Source organism: Rhinatrema bivittatum, chromosome 8 (assembly GCF_901001135.1).
Source record: "Rhinatrema bivittatum chromosome 8, aRhiBiv1.1, whole genome shotgun sequence".
In the NCBI taxonomy this organism is placed as follows: domain Eukaryota; kingdom Metazoa; phylum Chordata; class Amphibia; order Gymnophiona; family Rhinatrematidae; genus Rhinatrema; species Rhinatrema bivittatum.
The window spans coordinates 70405274-70427182 of NC_042622.1; the positions used below are offsets into that span (position 1 = coordinate 70405274).

Sequence of the window (21909 nt, forward strand, 5' to 3'; positions counted from 1 at the left end):
CTTCCAATTTCACTTTTTTGTTGAGGAAGCAAACAGCTCGTTCACAAGGCATGCTTTGACACACATAAAATATGACTGCAGATAAGGACCAGCTACTCTGTCCAATTTCATTCCTGGTGCAGTGCAGCTGATTTTCAGCTTTCTCCTCACTTCCTCACAACCAGTGCTTTTCCCAGGCTCTCTTGAATTCTGTGACAATTTCTCTCTCTACCACCTCTCCCGAGAGGCCATTCCATGCATCCACCACCCTTTCCATGAAGAAATACTTCATGTTGATCTTGACTCTATGCCCTTGGAATCTCATCCAACAACTTCTTGTTCTAGAGCATTCCCTCTTCCAAAAAAGGTTTGCTTCTTGTGTATTATTGCACCTTTGAAGTATATGAATGTCTCTACCACATACGCTCTCTCCCCTCTTCTCTAGGGTATGCATAGTTAGGTCCTGGGGAAGATAATTTTATAAAATTGCGGGGAAACATATGCAGTAGCTTTATGCGTATGTTACACCAATTTTCAAAGCAAACTTGGGTAAGCAAGTTTGCTTTGCAAATTGCATGAAATAACACGCACACACTCACTCGTGCAAAGTCTTTCTAAGATATAACTTGTGCATGTGAATTTACACGCATACTTTTTCAAATGTAGTAGCTGTACTAATTGATAGAGTGCATAATTAATCCCTATTTTTTCACACCACACAATTTTATAAACCTCTATCATATCTCTTCTCCGAGCTGAAGAACCCTTACCTGTTTAGCCTTTCTTCATAAAGGAGTTTTTCCATCTCCTTAATCATTTTTGCTGTGCTTCTCTGCATTTTTTCTAGTTCTGTTATTTCTTTCTGCTTAAAAGATGAGGAGGTTGATATTCAGCCATGGAGTAGCAAGTTAAGTTAGCCAGATATAGCTATTTGGCTAACTTAACAGGAATATTCAGTGGTGTGGCTGCACCGCTGAATATATCCAGCTAACCTATGGACAGACCTATGGCGCGACCAGAGTTAGTCGCATAACTTATGCAGCTAATTCAGACCCGCCCTAAAATGCCCCGAAATGCCTGCTGCCAGCCTGTGTACCACCCCCGAAATATGCAGCTAAATTCTAGCCACATAAGTCATTATGCGGCTAGAATTTAGCCGTAAACGGCTTTAAATATAGCTGGCTAGCCATTTAGACGGATAACTTTTCAGTTACCCATCTAAATGGCTTTTGAATATCAACCTTGGGGTGACCAGAACTACATACAAAACTTAAGGTCACACCATAAGACAATACTGAATCATTATTATATATTCCCTTTCCAGTTTTTATTTTCCATTCCTTTCCAAATACTTCTTAATATTCTATTTGCTTTTCTGGCTTCTGCTGCACATTGAGTTGAAGATTTCAATGTGTTGTCCTCAATAGTTCCCAATTATGGCTGCCTGGGGAGGGAGGGTTTTGTTTCAGACTCCATACAAACACTATGCAATGGAAACGTAACCAAGCCCGCAGCATCCTCTAAAGTGGGGTAAGTGATGATCCCATTTATATAAAAAATAAAAGACCAAGTTAGAAACCTAAGGAGCTGTAAAAGCAGAAGGGCCCTGCTGAAGAGACTTGTGGCAAACCAAGAAAACTAACGAGAAACTAAGCAGTAAAAAGTGTTTAGAAAGTAGGCGAGTGGATCAGCAGGTGTGCGAAGGATGTTATCTCACTGGAGCCACAGGCCCTGCAGTAAGGTCGTCATTGTGAATCCTGGGTGTTAGTGCTGTTATAGTACGGCAGGTTCGGAGTGGGTTTCTGGTGAGCTTTGTAATCTAGGGGCTTTTCCTTGTGAGGTTTTCAACCTGTAGGCTTAGAGATGAGAGTTTGATAGCAGTAGCCGATTTCATGTTTGAAATAGTTTGTCAGATGTACCGTTACACTCTTTTGCACCCCTTGGCTCTTTGAGCCACACCCTTACATTCTCCAAGTGAAATGATTGTAATGGCTCTATCTTGAGTTGAAAAGAGAACTACCATAGATTTTTTTTGGCCCATCGGTTTCCTCCTGCTCTATCAGAACTTGCCACTATTGGACTGTGCCATCATGAGACCTCATGTGCAACTACTCCAAGATTTTTCCCCTGTTCCATACTTTTCTTCTCAATTTACTTATGGTCACTACAGCAGTGCTTCCCAACTTTTCACGCCCCAGGCACACCTATATTAACAAAAATGCTGTGTGGCATACCAGCCTCCATGAAGCAGGCGGGGAAGAGCTAGGGAAGAACCGAAAAGCCTCACCAATCTCAAGTCACAATTTTAAAACAAAGGGAAAGAGGGGCAAAGATACAATTGAACCCATCATAATGAACCAGCTCCCTTGCTATACAAGTGCAGGAGAAGGGAGAAGTCAGTGTGGTGCAGGCAGCTGGCTCAGTTCAGTTACCTTGGCTGCCACATGCAGCTGCCAGAACTCTTCAAACACTCAAAGTGAGCCACATCCGGTGCTCAGTGCACGCTTCCCTCTCTCACTCAATCTGGGGATGAGACAGTGACTGGAAGGGCTCAAAAGATGGGGAAGCCAAGGAGGTGCTGTGAGCAATGTGCATGCAGCATAAAGCGGATCCCAGTTATCTATGCTCTGCATGGCCCATTAACTACCACACTCCAGGAATCATGCTGTAGCTAGGAAGAAAAGGCACGCATGATTACCATGTTCTCAGAAACGAGCTCCTACATGTTTAAGAGCCATTGCTGGTGTCTCTAATTCCCGCAAGGTGCTGAGGACAGAGCCCAGGTGTTAGACTGGATCTGAGCATCAAACAGTGCTGACATTTCCATGGCACACCTGAACAGGTCTGAAGGCACACCAGTTAGGAAATCCTGCAATACAGTGAATCCTCATCTGGGGGCCACACCTCAGGGCTCCCTCCAGTACCTTGAACTCATGGAAACAAAAGTAACTTTAAAAAACTAGAGAAATGTAAATCTTGCAACTTGTATAAACAGTAAGGAGCAAAATATGTAAGATATATGCAAACAGATCTTCCTCTAAAATTCTGCAAGCTCTGTCTATTTAGCCATGCTCATTATTTTGAATCAAAATAAACTGAAGTTCTGCTGTACCTGTAATCCTTATCAGAACTGCACACAAACACTGGTACACAAAGGATTAAAACAGGAAGAAGAGTGTTAAAAAAAATTAAAATAAAAAAAACAGAGCATAAACTGGCCTGCTAACTCAGCAGCAGTGCTGTGCGTTGCCATGGAGAGACCTAGGTTCTATTGCTGGGCCCGACTTCGGCTCCCAGCATTGGCTGCAGAAGCAGTGCCCACAGGCACTAGAAGGGGAGATATTCTCAGTCAATCCTTAATGGTGACTCCTGCTGGCTGGACAGAGGGTGCATGTGTGCAGGATGCCGGAGTAAGCTCCGGACTGGGGCTCCAAGCCAAGGACTGTCAATCCAACGAGAAGGGTTCTGCAATAGGTTAAAACGCCCAGGGTGATGGCAAATGAAGGCTCATGGCATGTAGCCAAATAAAGTCCAGTTATGAATGAGCTGGAAACCCAAAAGAGCCAGAGGAAACTGCCAAACCTCCCCCACCCCAACAAAAATATAAAACATGGGCATGATCCTGGTAATGTACATATGTGCTACCTTAAGGACTAAATACGATTAGTCAAATGTATTTCAAAACTTCCTAAAATAACTAGATATAACTATTTCGGACCTCATGTTTACCATAATCTATGTCATTGGTCATCCATCATGCAATACTAGACTGGATTCCACCCTAGAGTCGACTGTACCTATACATCTCTAACACACTTTACAGGCGTGTGTGTGAGTGAGTGAGTGAGAGTGAGAGAGAGAGAGAGAGACGCTTTGACACACAGGGAAGATTACGCCTCCCTCTTATGTAGAAAGTGTATGGGGCTAAGCAGTGATGCTAATTCAACCCTCTCTTGCCAATTCCTAAAGGCCTCTACTGTGGGTATTCTTGTCCCAAAACATTCTCAAGCTATTAAAGCTGCAGTTACATCTGAAGAAGGGGCTGTGTGTGCTCTGAAGCTCATGTGCTACAAAATATCTTGTTTATGGGTCCAATCGAGATATCACAACCTACAGATTTCAGAAAAAGCCATGATGAGATCAGTGGAATACTTAGGTGATTATGGAGATATAAGGTAATAATCCCTCTCTACAAAATCACCGGCAACACCTGGGAGAATTATATCCAGATCTGGAGGCTGAACCTAGAGACAGGTACAGCCAGGGCACAGAATGTCCAGAGAAGTGCTATCAAGATGATTCAGGTCTGTGTCTCAAACCTTATGAGGAGTCTTAGTAGTTTGTGATACTTTTTACAGGATCAACACATTTGATTTATTTTATAACTTGCTCGAATACAGACAGCACTCCAAGCAAGAAAATTTGATATAAAAAATAGTCCAATAAAAACATAAATAGTAATAAAACAGTATAAGAGAAACAATGACAAACTAAACTGTAACAAGAAAAAGGCAAAATGTTGGAGCCTCAACAATAATATAGTCCAGCAGAATAAAAATTTCGTCACATAACGGAGGTTCATAGGGATCAAACAGTACATAAACATACAATAAAACTATTTAAAACAAAAGGTAACCCATCCAGCTAAGAAACAATCTAAGCACATTGATGGAGAACAAAAGGGAAAGTTGACCTAAATAACCAGGTTGTCACCATCTTGTGCAATACCAAACAATCCTAATCTCCAGAGGAAGCTGGTTCCAGAAATGAGGGCCAATACAGCTAACAGTATGCAAACTGTGCTTTTTTCAAAGACAGAATGACGAGTAAAGAGCTCCGAGAATTTTTTAATCACTGAATAGAAGGATGGCGCCGTAGACAGCCTGCTTTCCTCCACCCCTGCCCCCATGTAAAAATGTGAACACTTAAAGAAGAGCTTTCCAAACTGTGTGTTGGGACACGTTAAATGTGTCGCCTGCAGTGTGCAGGCGTGTCGCGCAAGCCCGGTCCACATAGCCGCTCCCCTCCAGCGATTCACTTTTTTTTTTTTTTCCCAGTTCGTGGGTTGCTTATTATTGGGCGATTTTTGCTGTCAAATCGCGGTTTTTTGGGGCTTGGTGGGTGGGACTTGAGCCCAGCTGTCCCTGTCATTGGTTGCTGCTGCCGATGAGGCCTGGCCACGCGGAGAACTGACTGCAAGCAGCAGTGTCTGGTGATCATGGAAGGTGTTATCTACCGCAGCAGGCTTGAACCCAGAAGGGAGTGAAGCACTCAACTGGCAACAATCAAAAAGAAGAGGTACATGAGTGTGGGGACCAGACATGTGGTTGTGGGGGGGGGAAGAGAGATGAGTGTGTGGGGGTCAGACGTGCTGGGGGGGGGGGGGGGGGAGAGAGAGATGAGTGTGTGGGGGACAGAATTTGTTTTATTATTGTTACTCAAATTATAACAATAACATTAATCTTGGAATATTATATATTTTTTATATAAATGAAAGGTTTTCACAAGATAGGTTGTGTCGTGAAACATTTTATTATGTATATATTTAAGGAAACATACATAAATTGTCGAAATACGTTTCGTTCATTTAACCTTTAACCTCTGGTTTGCTAGTAGACTGAATTACTGTGTCATGAAATTATGTTTGTCTAAAAAGTGTGTCGCCAACATGAAAAGTTTGGAAAGTTCTGACTTAAGGGATAATTTTGTAACGGTGAACATACATTTCCAGGCCACTTTATGCAGAGATCACCGGTGTAAATTCACTTTGAAAATGATCCTGGCACAACTTTGGACACAATTTCCATTTGATTTGAATGGGGAATTTTTCTGTTAAAAATGTACACATACGCTTTTTAAAAATCGGAAGGGGAACATAAATGCAAACCCTGCCCTCGGGATTTCTCGTCACTGTGTGCGCGCATGTGTAATCCGACGTGCATTAATCGGGCAGGCAATTTTCAAAAGTGCCATTTCTGCAGGTAATGCACCATTTTACCGGCAGAAGTCCCTCTGGAAATTACCCGGATAACGAGCCCCAATCAAAAGCGCCCACGCTGGTGCAAACTCTGAGTACTTTCACCCACTGCCTTTGCGCTAATAAAGCAAAAAGCGCGCTGCTAGCATTGCTTGAATTATCGTCTAATGAAAAATCATGCACAAAGATTTGCGCTTGCTTTCTTTGCAGGAACACTTTCAGAACAAACTAACAACTACAAACAAAACTAAGGGCCTCATTTTCAAAATCATTTACACGAGTACACCTGGGTTTAAATGTGTGTAAATGCACTTTACAATTTATTTATATTCTGCTTTTCAGCACTTCAAAGCAGATTACATTCAGGTACCCATGTAAGTGGGCTTTTGAAAATTGCTACAATATATGCCACTGAATTGTCCCTAGGATTTACTTGCTTAAGTGGCTTTTGAAAATCACTAGGGTAGCATGTTACATTTAGGGGCATTCTTCCTTTGAAAATTCACCTGTATGTGCATTTTTCCATTCTGCATGCTCCCCCTCCCCCAGGACTGCCTACACAGCATGCGGGTTGTTTACCTGCATAGGGTGGGCAATAATCAGAGAGTCCATTTCCGCAGGTAAGACACCATTATACCCGTGGAAATGTCTTTACTGCCCTCCAAGGATAAAATTTTAAAATGAATCCAAGGCGCACTCGTCTTTAGGAGAGAGGATATTTTGGCTCTGTAAGTGGTGCCACAGATAATACAGGCTGCAGGCAGTGTATGCATTTTGCAGGGAGTCTCATTCAAAGGACTAATTACAGTAGTTTAATCCAGTGAGAATCAAAGCTTGAATAACTTTATCAAAATGATCTCTGTCCAGAAAATGACAGGCTTGATCAATTAATCTAAGGCAAACAAAGCAGGAACAAAAAAATTGATGGAACTTGAGGAATCAAATGTGACACCTAAATTTCCAGCTTGATTACCAACAGGGATTATAAATTGAGCATTGATTGAAAACTCTGTTCATCTTCACCAAGCCAACTTTTCCTATGTGCAGAATTTCAGTTTCAGCCATATTACGTTTTAACATATTTCTTTCCTGGCAACTTCTAACTGCTTTTTTGTAGTCAAATAATTTCTTTAGGGCTACTGAACATTCGTCACTTAAGAGGAAAAAAAAAAAAAGTAAAAATAAAAAAAAAAAGATTTGATTTGAAATTCTTGAATAAATTTGCCTAAAGGGAATAAACAGAGAATGAATACAAATGGTGACAGTAAACCTTGTGAAACTCCTCAAGTGACTATGAACCAGCTTCTATCCTTCAAGAAAGATCTAAACCAGTTATAAATGCCTTCTTCCAACACCCAAGAGAGATCAAGCGTCAAATGCCGGGGAAAGATCTAGAAAGAGGAACAAACTCATTACCACGGCTTATTTCTAAATATATATCATTGGAGAAGGGCAGTAGCGTTGCCTTGGCCCCTTAACCTTAGCTAAATCCAGACGGGAATGATTCAAACTTGTTTCCTTCTCCAAAAATGTCCGAATGGACTCGGCCTTAATTAATTTTCCCAAATAAGGAATTTTGGCCACTGGTCTATAATTCATTTATTTAGTTTTACAGTTTTGGGGAAGTAAATTGACTTTTTTAAGCAAAATGTGTATCGCAAAGGATAAAGGGTGGTAGGCAACATAACCTTTCTGCAAGGAAGTGTTAAGTGTAGTTCCCACTACCTTACCAAGCCCCTGGTTTCGCTGCTTTTTACAACAGGGTCAGACCCAATAGAAGTAACTAATCCTAAAATGGACTCAGTAAGAATATATGAACCAGGTACTTTTCCATATTTAGTCTCAGGTTCTTACTGAATCAAACTTTTCGTAAGAAAAACATTTTTACAAATTCATCCAAATGCTCCTCAAGTGCATTTAAGATAGAGTCTTGCTTTTCTGATTTCAAGAGAGACTTTACTGTTGTTATAAACAGCTGCTTGGGCCTTCTGGAATAACTCTCTATCCCTTTCACTGAAAAGGCCTCTGTTTTCTGGCTCTTACAGCGTCTGTGTAGGTTATTGCCTGCTTCCTCCAGTACATTTTGTTGCAGCACGTGACATTTCAAGACTGCACAGGCCCTTTCTTCACACATGGAAAGGATGGTCAAGAACAAGGAGTCTTGGCGAGACCGGAAAAAGAAACTCAGGAGTAACAAGTTGTTTTTTGGTAGAGGGCCTGGTGGAGGTACGTATGGCACAGCCTCCCAATGGCGGTTAAGTGGAGACCAAAAACAGTAGCAGGATTCAAGAAAGCGCAGAAGATGTTTAGTTACTAGGAAGTGAGCGTGAAAGCAAAGATGAACAAAGGTCTGCAGTGCTGTAGCAGATAGGGAACACGGCAGAAAAGATGTGTATGTTGGCTGTGTTTCGAGCTGTACTACAGAGAAGGCAAGCTATTTACCCAAGTAAAAGGACGTTCTGAAAACTACCCACCCTCTATGCAGCTAAAAGTACATAACTCACATTGTGTGAAGCACTCCTAGGGGCAGGATTAGGTAAGGGAAGGCAACAATAACATGCATAGTTTTGCATGTTCAGAACTATGTGGTTATTTTCCATGGAAAAAGTACACACAGAAAAAAAAAGCAGATGCAAATTTCTGCACACACTTTTCTCCCAGGGCTATTTCACAGGAAAAGTCTGTTCGCACTTCCCCTTTGAAAACTGCTGCAAAGCCTATAGTTAAAAGTACCCATAGACTTTCCACCTGTGTGGTCAGATATGAAAATTGTCCCATATATATGTGGGATATAGGAATGTATGGAAGGCTACGTGTGTGCGTGTTTTTTTACAGCATTTCGTCAACTTTTAAGCTGCACAGGGTTAGCGCTGGGAAAAGAAGATCCTCTTGACATACCTCAGGCAAATGTAAAGATCCACAAGCAGAGAGGCCCGGATCTTCTTTTTGGCTAGCAATCCCCATCAGTATGTGTACGAGACGAGACTTACCAAAACCGGTCTTAGAAGTGACACAAAGGTGCAGAAGCGCCCCCGCTCCTCTGTCAGGGCCCGGGTCACGGCCTTCTTTTCCATCTCTTCCAACAGCGCGTACTTGTCAGTCACATCCTGAAGAGCACAGTCCAGCTGCATACGAACATCGTCCTTTCCTGGATACAAAGTAAAATGGAAGGGGGGAAAAAAGAAAAAAAAAAAAAAAAGTGACCACACCTTTCAAAATGGAAGACCAACTCACTCAAAAGAAAAACTGCCCAGCTTATCCAATCGTTAAACCCAGCCCATCTTAACGATGCCTACAATGGGGAAAAGAAACCTAAGAGGCCAACTACAGGAGTTTAATTCAGCATTTCAATGGGAAAAGGATAACGACAGAAGATTGGGAGAAGGCAGACTTCTCAGAAAAGGTGGCAAATGCATGGAACGGTCTTCCCGGTGGAGCCCATGGAGACTAAAACAGGAGGAGACATTAAAACAAAGCATGGAAGAGCCACCAAGATCCTAAACACCGTGGGACAGCAAAGGAAACGCTGAAAAGAAGTAGGGTCAGGGATATTACAGGAGGGCGGGAGACAGGAAGACCAGATGGGCTTTTTTTGATGTTATGCCCTGTTTCATCTAAAGACTGTATCCAATAGGATCCCTGATGGATCTGCACACTGCCTTGCTGAATCGTGTGGAAAATGGCCCTCAGGTCTCTGAATTAGGCTTAAGCAAGGCCCTGAGACTGTTGATAAAATGTGTGAGTTGTCAAGAAAAAAAAAAAAAAAAAAAAAGGAGGATCCAGAAGTGTTCATTATGAGGCCAATTAAAAAAAAAAATTAAAAAAATCCTAGTACCTAACTTAAAATGATTTTCAGCAGAAAAGCTTCCTAAATCTAGTTAGCTATCACTGAAAATCAGTCCTAGCCAGCTAGGTCCCCTTCCACCCATCCCAATAACATTTAAAATGTGGGGCCATCACCCTACTGCAATCCTCTCTGCAGATTCTCCTCCGGGTAGACCCCAAACCCCCAAACCCTCTCCAAGTCAAACCAGGAGGAGGATATGGTCTTACCTTCTCTGGGCTTAGTGCCCACAATCGAGGGGTCAGGGTGAGGGTGGGGTGGGTGTCGGGGGCTCTTGGTTCTACTGGCCAAACATTAACATTGGGATGGGAAAGGAGGGACGGACAGACTGGGGGGGAAGAGCACGTTGGCCTCCCACTGAACTTTTATAATCAGATAGGGAGATGACTGAGGATGGGGGGAGGGGGGGGGGAGGAGAGGCTGATATTTCCCCCCAACTGATGAGAGGGAAGGAGGGAGGATCTGCCTGGACAGATTTCTGCCTGCTATGGCATTTCCTAGATTTGGCTGGGCAAGCGAGGTGGCTAGTGCTGAAAATAAGTGCTGGCTGCTTAACTTCCATCCCAGCCCAGAATTTGTGGATACATTTAGCTACTGCATGACACTTGAGCGGAGGGAGAGGTAAATGTAGCCATTCAGCCCGGGCCATTTTCAAAGGCTTTGATCTAACCAGTTGCCCTTACATAGATGTCTAGACCCCTTTGAAAAAAAAACAACAAAAACTAACCCCAATGTTTATAAAAGACATTGACATTAGAGTTTGATATTCCAAGGCTTTGTATGGGTAATGTTTGGGGGTTATGTGCACAAACCCCCCCCCCAAAGTTTGAATATCTCCTCCTCCCCCCCACGCCTGCATAAATTTTGTGCGCACTTGTGAGTTGTGCGTATAAAATGTATCGGGATAAAAAGGGATGTTGAAAGCAGCATTCCAGGGCCAGGACTAAACTCAGCCGCTGCAAGGACATATTGAGTGTTCTCTGGCTAATGGTGCGCACACAAGTCAGGTAAGAAAACAGCTGCCCAAAAATTATCCGGTAAAAAAGATAGTTATGGGCCTGATTTTCAAAAGCATTTACACACTTAAAACTGGGTTTTACCCATGTAATTGTACTTTACGCGTGTAAGTGGGTATTTGAAAAGTGCTACAACATATTCCATTGGATTGTCTGTAGTATTTACTCAAGTTAAGTGCACTTAATGCAGGTAAATGGCTTTTGAAAATTGCTACAACAGTATATTTACATGTATATCTCCTTTGAAAATTCCCTAATTGCGTAACTTTATATCTGGGTATATCCAGCAACAGACAAAAATGTCCCACTGAAGATCCAGGAAACGTTATGCACACCTGTTCTCTGAATACTGATCTCTTAACTAGAGCATAAGAATTGCCATACTGGATCAGACTGAGGGTCCATCAAGCAGAATGTCCTGTTCCCAACAGTGGCCAATCCAGGTCACAAGTACCTGGCAGGATCCCAAACAATAGATAGATCCCATGTTGCTAAAGTCCAAAGATAAGAAGTGGTTTTTCCCAAATCTATATGCTTATCAGTTTATAGATTTCTCCAACAACTCATCCAAACCTTTTTTTTTAAACCCATCTACACTAGCTGTCTTTACCACACCCTCCAGCAATAAATTCCAGAGCTTAGTTATATGTTGAGTAAAAATGTATTTTCTGCAATTAGTTTTAAATGTGCTACTTACTAACTTCATGGAGTGTCCCCTAGTTTTTGTATTTTTGAAAAAATAAACAGATTCCTATTTACCTGTTCTATTCCACTCATTATTTTATAGACCTCTATCATATCCCCCCTCAGCCATCTCTTCTCCAAGGTGAACAACCTTAACCTCTTTAGCTTTTCCTCATAGGGGAGCCGTTCCATCCACTTTATCATTTTTGTCACCCTTCTCTGTACCTTCACCAGTGCAACTATATCTTTTGAGATGCGGCGACCAGAATTGCACACAGTGTTCAATGCTGTGGTCTCATCATGGAGCGATAGAAGCATTATAGTCAGTATTGGGGGGGGGGGGGGGGGAACTGAAATTTCCCATTATTCTTACGTTGCCAAATTAGTTAACTTCCTTAACTTCTGTTATCATTTCAACATACATTTATTCATTTTGGCCAGGCAGATAGATGTATATTCCCACCGCTATCCTCTTCCCCATCCCACATGGAATTTCCCCCTTATGCATTTAGACTCCTGTTGGAGTCTATGCCATCCCTAACAAAATGGCACTCCACCCCTCCAAGTTGATCCACTGTGATAAAATTTGTAATCTGGTACAGCACAACTCCATTGGTTATCCGAGTCTCTGAAATGCCAATTAAGTCTACCTCTTCATTCAGTACTATATTCTAACTCTTCCATCTTACTTTTTAAGACTCCTGACATTAGCATACAGACATTTCAAGATACATTTTTAATTTATATATACAACTTTCTTAGTTGACAGGGATAATTTAGAATTTAATTAAATCTGTTCTTTACTTGTAGGCATTTAAGCTATGCTTGATTTTATTGAAACCTCTCTATCAAGATGCCTACCTTCCTTGTTTTAGTATCCTTTGAAGATACTGCCCTCCAAACCATGCACAGCTGATTAATTTTGTTTATTGTACATCACTTAGATTACTATGTGTAAGATATGCAATTGATCAAATATGTAGAATAAATAAAAGAATGTTCTAGTTTAAAGCTGCTCTATCTCCTTTCTAAAGGTTAGTGACAGCAGACTGTTTCCACTCATGTTAAGGTGCAGCTCATCCTTTTAGAATAGGCTCCCCTTTCCCCAAAATGCTGCCCAGTTCCTAACAAAACTAAAGGGATCTGCTCATGATTTGGAGATCTGATCCTCTGAGTTGGTAAATAATATATTTTAGTATAGTGAACAAGCTCTTCAGGAACTTGCAGACTTCCATTAAAGTAATATAAACCTTCAGAAAGAATACACATTGTAAAATTTTACCTGTTAAAATTTCCTTTCCTTGAGTCCTGCTAGACCACTCTTGACTAGTGGTAATATCTTGTTCCACAACTGCTGGAGACAGAGGCCACAATTTGTTTTTTAAACCCTTAGGACCTCGATGCTGGCAGTAAGAGGAGTGCGGACTTAAGCAGTTGCCAATAGCTTGTCAGAACAACGAGACAACCATCATAACTTAAGTTCAAAAAACATAACCCACAATTGTTTAGCAAGCAAAAGGGGATACTTCCCCAATATCCCTCTGCATATATAACTAAGAAGAGAAACCCCAGAGTTTTGAAATCAGAGACAGAACTTGAGACCCAGACCAGTCAAGATGGAGAAGGGGAGAAAAAGCCAGAAATGAAGAAAGAAAATGGATTAGTGTCATCTTGACAGTCATTCACCCCTTGTCAGTTCCTGTGTTCCCAGGAAGAAATCTGCACTGGTCTAGCAGAATTCAAGGAAAGGAAATTAACAGGTAAACCTTTACACGCCTTTTCTTTCTCCTAGACCAGTACCAAAGCTGTATCTAAGTTGGGCAGGAGGACCCTTGTCCCAGAAGCCTGGTTTGCTTTGGCTCACACATCAAGAACCCTGTGAAGGAATGCAAGGGCCACATGGCTGCCCTACAAATCTCATCTGGAGAAATCAAAGATGCTTCCACCTAAGATGAAGCTTGAGTTCTTGTGGAGTGGGCAGATCCAGGTCCTGTTCTTGAGTCCCCAAAGGAAGATGAAGGGGCTTTGCCATTGCTGCCCCATGGGTGGGGGCCCAAGCAGGAAGGGCATGGGGCTCTGAATTTGCAGGAGCTGCTCTGCAGGAGCAGGGACCTAAACAGCTGCTTCTGTTTAGGTCCCTCCGGGGCCTAAACAGAAGAGCCTCCCACTGGCTCCACTTTATCTGGAAGGAGAGTGGCTCCTGCCCCATGCAAGGTGGGGGGGGGGGGGGGAGAGAGGGGTGGAGGGAACTACAAGTTTCAGGGCTGAATTGTTTCAATACCAAGAATGACTCCTGTTTGGACGGCTCTGCCCAGACCCCACTGCCAAACACACAACAAATTGGTCCACAAGCTCCAAAACTCCCATTGTATGAACCAGGTTCTCAGAAGGGCAGGTACAAGTTTTGCCCTTCCTGTTTAGCCATCAGCAAGGACAAAGGGAGCATTATGAGGCAGTATATTTTAAGGGAAAAGGAAGTTGCCACACTGAAGACTGCATCTTGGATTCCCATGACAAAGTTCATGTTTAAATGGTAACTAGCAGAAAAATTGAATGTATGCAAGGAGAAGAAACTCTTTGATGGGCACCACGGAGAGATCATTCACACCTACTTACACTCTCAAATACCCTACAAAATGTTACCTACCAGGTTTCCATCCTAGTTAAAAATTAGCCAATAGCAAATTATAAGTAACCTACAGAAACTTTTAATGCCTTAATGGGTAGTGAGCATATGTCCTGCTTGAACTGAAGATGCTGAATGATGACTGAAGAAAGTGGGGTTTTTGAAAGCCACAATTGAAAGTCAATGAATATTATTCTAGTAGGCTGTGGAGGCAGACGAATGCCCCTTAAGCACTTTATAGCTAGAATTACTAATCTATAGCAGTTCAATATTTGTTCCAGTTTTCATAGCAGCAAGTCAAATGGGATGACAGTGGTTCTCAACCCAGTCATCTGGATACCCCGCCAGTCTGGTTTTCAGGATATACACGAGACAGATTTACATACAAAAAAATCTATTTCATGAATAATCGTTGTGCATGTCCTGAAATCAAAACTGCCTGGCTATGTCAGAGAACTGGACTGAGAACCACTGCCCTATGAGACTTAACTTTCTAAAGCACTTCATTCATAAATTTAAAATCATGAAAGATACTTGAGAAAGCTTTCCAGTCTGCATGCAGTGAAAGCAATCCATCCTCAGACATCTTAAACATGGATCAGGTCAGTGAAGAACCAATCACTTAGAAAACACGGGAACTGTGAAACCGACACCTCATGTAACATTGCTGCCGAGAGAAACATTTTTCGTTTGTTACTTAAAACTTCTGCCACTCACTCCCACTTAGAAAACGTAGCTCAAACCACCACGGTCAAAAATAATTGTTACACATATACACACACAATGATTTTTGTTTTATTTTAGCTTAACACACTCATATGCAACACGATCCTGACTGTTCAGGGGAGAACAATATGTATAATGTGCTCTTCTCAGTCTAGTCTATTCCATTCTGTATTCTCACAGACTTCCTTATACGGTAATAATATTGCAAAAACAAACTGAAGGCGTGTCTGTACAAATAAGCTAGAGGACACATTTGTAGTTAGAAACTAGTTGCATCCAGTCCAACATTTCTGCTGACAAACACATTCTTGGTTATCTGAATTTAGTGTATTACCTGCAGACACACAGTAAGCAAACTCTTCATCCGAACATAGAGGAAAATCACAGAATGACCCAGATTGTCTCAGTTTTACGTACAAGGAAAGGCTTAATATGTATACTAAATAGTTATGCAGAAACTGCATCTGCTACAGGTTTGAGCTAAACTTCTCAAGAGGCGACAGGATAAGGATAATCTCGAAAAAGGAGCACTGCTGAACCAACAACAGGTGCCTGGAAAGTACTAGCTCGGAGGTTACTTATGTCTCCCACAGCGGACTGCTGAATTGGAATAGTACGGTCACTAAGGCACAAGCCAAACTAGCAGAAATGTCCTTCTTCAGCTTTACCAGATGCAGAGCACAGGACCGACATTTAACGTGCAGTGGTTAGAAAATGTTTAACCCAATGTGGCATACAGAAATATCAACAGCATCAAGGCCTTGGGATTTGGACTTGCAAGTCTTTGTGGACAATACATTGAAATCCTCAGCTCGGTGTGCGGCAGCAGTTAAAACAGCAAACAGAATGTTAGGAATTATTCAGGAAGGACAAGAGAATACAAACTGGGGGGGTATCTTAATGCTTCTGTATAAGTCTATGGTACAACCACACCTTGGAGTACTTTCGGCAGTTCTAGTTGCCCATGTCAATAAAGATATGACAATACTAAAAAAAAGGAGCAGAGAAGGGCAACAAAAATAAGAAAGGGGGTGAATGGGTTCCTTACAAGAGAGATTTCATAGGTTAGGGCTCTACATTTTAGAGAAAGAGACAACAGAGTAAGATAGGCATTCATAAAATCTGGAATGGTATGGAACTAATTACAGAACGGTTGTTTACTCTTTTAAATCTACTAAGACTAGGGGTCACACTGAAAATAACTAGTAGCAGACTTAAATTTAAGAAAATATTTTTTCAGTCATTACACAATTAGACTGTGGAGTTTCTTGCCGGAGAATGCGGTCAAGGTTAAAATAAGGTTTGGACATGTTTCTGGAGGACAAGTCCATTAACTATTATTAAGCCCACATACTTGGGCAATGCCACCTCACACCTCTGGAAATGATCCCCATTAGGACTGGCCGGGTGCCATCGTCAGACAAGATGCTGGACTTGATGGATCATTGGTCTAACCCAAATCTTCTTATGGATGCCATGATTTCAGTGTGAATACTTGTAAAGTAACAGATTTCAGGAAAGAAAAGCAGTTCAATATTGTTGAGAAGAGTTGAGGGATATTCTCTAAAGATTGCTTCCTAAACAAGAGCGAAGGACTTTGTTCTCCGGACACAGTTAACTAAAAAGAGGCCACTTAATCTTCCTCTTAACACCGTCTTATAAATTTAGACAAGTTTAAATGGCATGAAAGAGCAAGGAAGAATCCATACATCTTGTGGTGAGTTTCTCTTTCAGTTCTTGTACACAAAAAGCATAGCGATTTTCAACTATGTACCAGAAATCAGAAAGTTTAATGACAAAACTATAAAAAAAAAAAAAACCCCGCATCTTTTGTCACTATACAGGAAACAGACCTGGGGGTTATCATCTCTGATGACCTCAAGGTAACCAGACTGTAAGACAAAGCAGACTGGAAAAGATGGCTGCAAAAAAAAGAGGTATCACTAGGAGAAAGAGACAAGTAGTATCATCTCTCCTGAGGTCTCTGTTGAGACCCCACCTTGAGAACTGTTTGAGAGACAATATCTACAAAGAAGGGTGGAAGCAATTCAAAGGGGTGCACTAAAACGATTCATAGCCTGCACTATAAGCCATACACAGAGAACATGAAGGAGCTAAAAAATGTACTCTAGAAGAACGAAGGGAAAGGGGAGACAGATGAACATTCAAATATCTAGCAGTAAGCATTTTCCACAGAATGAAAAGCTGAAGGAGAAGTGGTCATCACATGAAGATGAAGGGATGAAAGCTCAAAAAATAAATGAAAATATACTTTTTTTTTTTTACACAAAGAGTGATGGGCATCTAAAACAGATTTCCAGCAGAGATTATAGGAGCCTAAACAATGGAAGAATCCAAGCTTGCATGGGAGAGACACAAAGGGACCTTAGCAGGAGAGGGAGGCATAATACTTAAAAGCTTAGACACTCTTTACATGGGTATAAATAGATATCAAACCCGTCAGCTATATCCGGGCAAGTGAACTTTTGGTTGACTGAAAGTTCCACAATGCATGTACTTTTGACCACATAATTAAAAGGTGCTCCACAGGCATGTTTTGAAACACACACACACACACACACACACACATATACACACTTTGGAAATTTAATGTAACAGGCCTGTCGGTAATGCTTTTAACGGATGCAGTTTTCAACCACATACAGGTAGGCGTGGACTTTTAGCCACATAACTGGATTTTCAAGCAGGCTCTCTTGCAGTTATGTGCCCTATTGATAGAGAGTGTTCCCATGCGTATGTCTGCAATGCCAAAACCACACACTGGGAGATTCTTATGTACGGAGAGGCCTTCAATGGCAGGTGAACTTACAGTAGAATCGTTTGTTCCTACCTTTCTTTACTTTTTTCTGTAGCTTCAGTGTATCTGAGGATTTCTTCTTTAACTCAGCACGGGCCTTCTTATATTCTGAAATGTAAAAATAAGTGGTGAAAACACTGGCTTTATGCCAGCATTTGCCAGGAACGCTCTTTTGACCTGTTCACTCTCCCAATCATCCCTGCGGCTCATTTCCCCTCATGACTGAGCAGCTCTCAAACGACTCTAGCAGCACTCATGATGCTCCACAGTTGGTTAGGGCTGAAAGAAGGTCAGAGGTCCATCAGGTCCAACCATATTCTGGGAGACGTCCAGCACCATGGGAAAAGAATGGGTGAATGCTGCACAGCTCAAAATTATTTAACAGAATTACACAGCAAAAACAGGGTCTGACTCCAGTGGTGCAGCTGCTCAGACACAAAAGCGTACGACCTGTGTACAGGGATCAAAGATCATGGGATATCAGTAAGGATAGCCCAGAGCATAGGATGAGATCTGAGTCATGATAGAATCTACCACAAAATTCATGCATTACCACCGAAGGCATCACTTGGCTAGAGAGTTTCATTACAACTGTAATGCTAATCTGAGTTTGTGTTACATTGCATCTTTTTTTTATTTTTCTTTTAAAATCGAGAATTTTTTATATCCACTTTGTTCAACGTTCTTTCAGGCTTTGTGTTGTCAACAAACTATGCTGTGAGATAGTTATACCCAAGCCCACAGGTCTATGAAAGCATCCCGTTTTATCTTAAAACCATCTAGTGTTGTTACTATACATAACACTGACAGTCAAAGCATGCCATAGCTTGATCACCCTAAGAGCTAATACTTCCTCCTTAAAATGTAATTCAGTTACTAGATATCTTGCTTTAATGTCATCCTATTTTTGCCACATTACCCAAAGCAAGTGTAGTGTCCAGCTCATTTGTATATTGACCAAGCAAGTTAACCAAAATCAGAAATTGTGGGATCCTTGATGTGAAGCAAGTAGCCCTTCTGAAGAACACCATCAGCACTGAGACGAAACTAAGACCATAGCTATTTATACCAGGTGACATGCTTAGACCTAATCATATTGTCTTATTTTTGTTCTAGTATTCTTTGGTGCCTTAGGGGTAGATTTTAAAAGGTGCACGCGCTGCCTGGTGCACATACATAGTTGCGCAGATTTTATAACATGCATGCGCCAGCAAGCGCATGTAATAAAATCCCATGGCCGCGTGCACATTCACGCAGGATTTTATAATCCACGTGCGTACGTGTGGGTGGCGCACGCAGGGGGGGGGGGGGGACGACCTATTTTATAAGATTATGCGCGGTGATGCAATCGGGCCTCCCAGAGTTCCCTCCCAGTCCGCTCCAATTAAGGGAGGGAACTTCTCTACCCCCCTACCCATACTCCTTCCCTCTTCCCCTCTCCACCTCCAAAACCCTGTCTCCTACCTTTTATTTGTTTCGTTGCTTACTGCTCTGTTGGAGCAGAAGCAACTTGCACGTGCCAGCAGACTGCTGCCACGCGCTTCCCCAGCACAGCAGCAAATGGCCGCTGTACCAGCAGTCTCCAGCCCCACCCCCCTTGCACCCCCGCCCCTTTCTCTGGGCCCAGCACTTCGGCGTGTAACAGGGGTTACGCATGTGGCCGGGCCCCTTTGTGCGTGGTGCGTGCAAGGCCCGGCCACGGGCGTAACCCTTGGGATTTACGTGCGCAGGCATGTCAAATCTACCCGTTAATCTTTCCCTATATGGTAAATGTTGTAAGCCCTTTCTAACTTAGGCCTGGATTCACTAACGCCGCGGCGGTGCGATCGCTGCCGGTGTCGCGCCAAATAACTACACCATAAAAGGTGTAGTTATTCGGCGCGAAATAGGCAGCGAAAAGGCTCCTTACCTTTTTGCTGTCGGCGCCGTCTTCGCGGAGTCAGCCCCGGTGACGCCCCGACTCCTCCCTCTTCAGGGGCCGACTCCGCCCCAATGCAGCTAGCGCAGGCCTGTGCTAAGCTTTCCAGCTATCGCACGCTTGCGCTGGTAGCGCAAGCGTGCGATAGCCTTAGAAAATAAGGCTTTAAGTGTGTTTCTCTTGCCCATACTTTTCTAAACCTCATATTCCTTTTAAGATAGGAAGCATAAAACTGCTGCATTATTTACATAATTCCTTTGGCTTTACTGCTAAGTAATAGTCTGCTTAAAGTGAGATGTACCAAGCTGAAAGTGAGGGCATCTAATGCCATGGAAAGGGCAATTATTAAGCTGTATTATCAGAAAATAGAAATTGAAGCTACTATGAGTCAATCTATAGCTTAATTATTTGCATTTTCTGTAAGAGTATATCTACGTTGACAGTATTAGACAGAGTTTTAAATATGGTTAAGCAATGTGTTACTTTGTCTGAATCTATAACTAATATACAATCGTCGATAGCTGCTAATATGAAGGATTGTCTCTATGCCCTTTCTAAAATGGAATCATCTGAAAATACACTGAGGGCCGAAAATCTTTGTATCCTAAATGTTCCAAAGACCAGACGACTATTGTTCCCGCTGGAATTATTTAGGAAATATACAACAGACGTTTTGCAAACTGAGCAACGTAGAAAACTTACCCTCTCGAGATGTTTTTATGTTTCTCAAATTAAGGGGCACGTTGCTGAGGAAGGGGGAATAGATGTTTTTACATCTTTTGACAGCTCTGTTTCAGCTTTTTTTAAACAGAGTCCCAAGATGTTAAAAGAACAACAGCTACACAGATCATCGCTTTTGTTCTCCGTCAATACTTTAAACAGAAGACAGAGAAATTTTGTGGGGCCAAGGTACAGATACTTCCAGATGCCTCAAAAGAGACACTACTGAGGAGATCTTTTTGTCTTTAAAATCTAAGGTCCAGACTCTGGATTATTTTATTGAAAAATGTCCCTATAAAGGCTTGATTACCCTCCAGGGGAATAGATACACTTTCATTGATCCCTCCTTCCTGGAAACTTTTATTAGGGACAAATCTATAGATACTGCATCTGTAATTTAGGAGGTAAATGTGATCTAGGGGTACATCAAAATTGGTTTTAACTAGCAGCGGTACATACATTTAGTATTCATCTGATGTTTGCTATTTTCCTTTGAAGACTCCATAATATGGAATTTGAGTAATTGAGCTTTATGTAAATTTTGTTCTTATATATTCTCTTCTTGATGATAATTTCTGGGTCTATGTTCTTTTACTTATTTTTTGATCTTTGTACATTTTTGTTTAAAAGCCAATAAAGATTACAATGCAAAAAAAAGAAAATGGAAACAAGTTTTCTGTAAATAATGTCTTTTGGATTTTTACATTGAGGGGTTGATTTTGAAAAAGGATTTCCACATACAGAACCTCGTTTATGAGCGTAAACTATTTTTGAGAATCAGCCGGGGCCAGTGTGTTTAAGTACACGAATAATTAGACTTCGTGCACGCTTTTCTGCGCACTCACAAGAGGTGCTCCGAGGAGTGCGGTTGGGACAGGGAAAGGATTTATGCACGCTCTTTCAATTTTCAGAAGCATGCACAAAGTTTAATCCAGCTCAGGAACAGGAATAACTGCCCGTATGACGACGCACGTACTGGTGACACTTGTGAATTTTCAAAAATTGACCTATGTGCCTAAGTCTGCTTTGAAAATTCAGGCTAAACTCTATGTGGGCTGTTGGAAAATTACCATGTGAATGCAGAGGTGCAATGAACAAAGAGGCATAAACAGACAATAGCTCCACTTCATAATGTGAGAATTGCCTATGGTCATTAATATTCTTCCAGACTATAAACCAAGAATTTTTAATATCATTTTAATATGAGGAAAGATTTAGCGGTCTTCTATTGTTAATGTCAGAGCAGAAGACATTAAAGGAACAACCTGTCACACTATCAGTCCCAGGAAACTGATTTGGTTTTGCGAGAGGGCCTGAAATATTTGGTGGAATGCGAGTCTTGGTCTTGCTGGACTGTACACCGTCTCAGTCTGTATTCCACAAACCAGTTTCAGACAAGGCTCACGTTCCAGCAAATATTTGAATTCCCCCCCTCCCCCAATGCAGAACCAAATCACATTTTTCTGGGAATGAGTATCTCTAGCAATAAGCTTTAGCTATTACAACTAGTCATGTTTCATCCCCGATGCTCGCATTAACTTTCCAGTCAATTACTGGGTACTCTGAGTCGAGCAGAATCCCTCTTTGAAACTTTGGATCTA

At 41.8% G+C, this 21909-nt stretch overlaps 1 protein-coding gene across 1 annotated transcript in view; it reads right to left on the reverse strand.

The window, feature by feature from the left end:
• The window catches only part of LOC115096946 (protein MTSS 2-like), a 180911-nt gene that overhangs the window by 52590 nt on the left and 106412 nt on the right, over window positions 1-21909 (reverse strand). Inside the window, exons 6-7 of the mRNA XM_029612279.1 lie at window positions 17704-17778; window positions 8947-9104 (exon numbers count right to left, since the gene is read on the reverse strand). Of these exons, the coding sequence (XP_029468139.1) occupies window positions 8947-9104; window positions 17704-17778 (233 nt within the window). The remainder of the gene's footprint in view (window positions 1-8946; window positions 9105-17703; window positions 17779-21909) is intronic.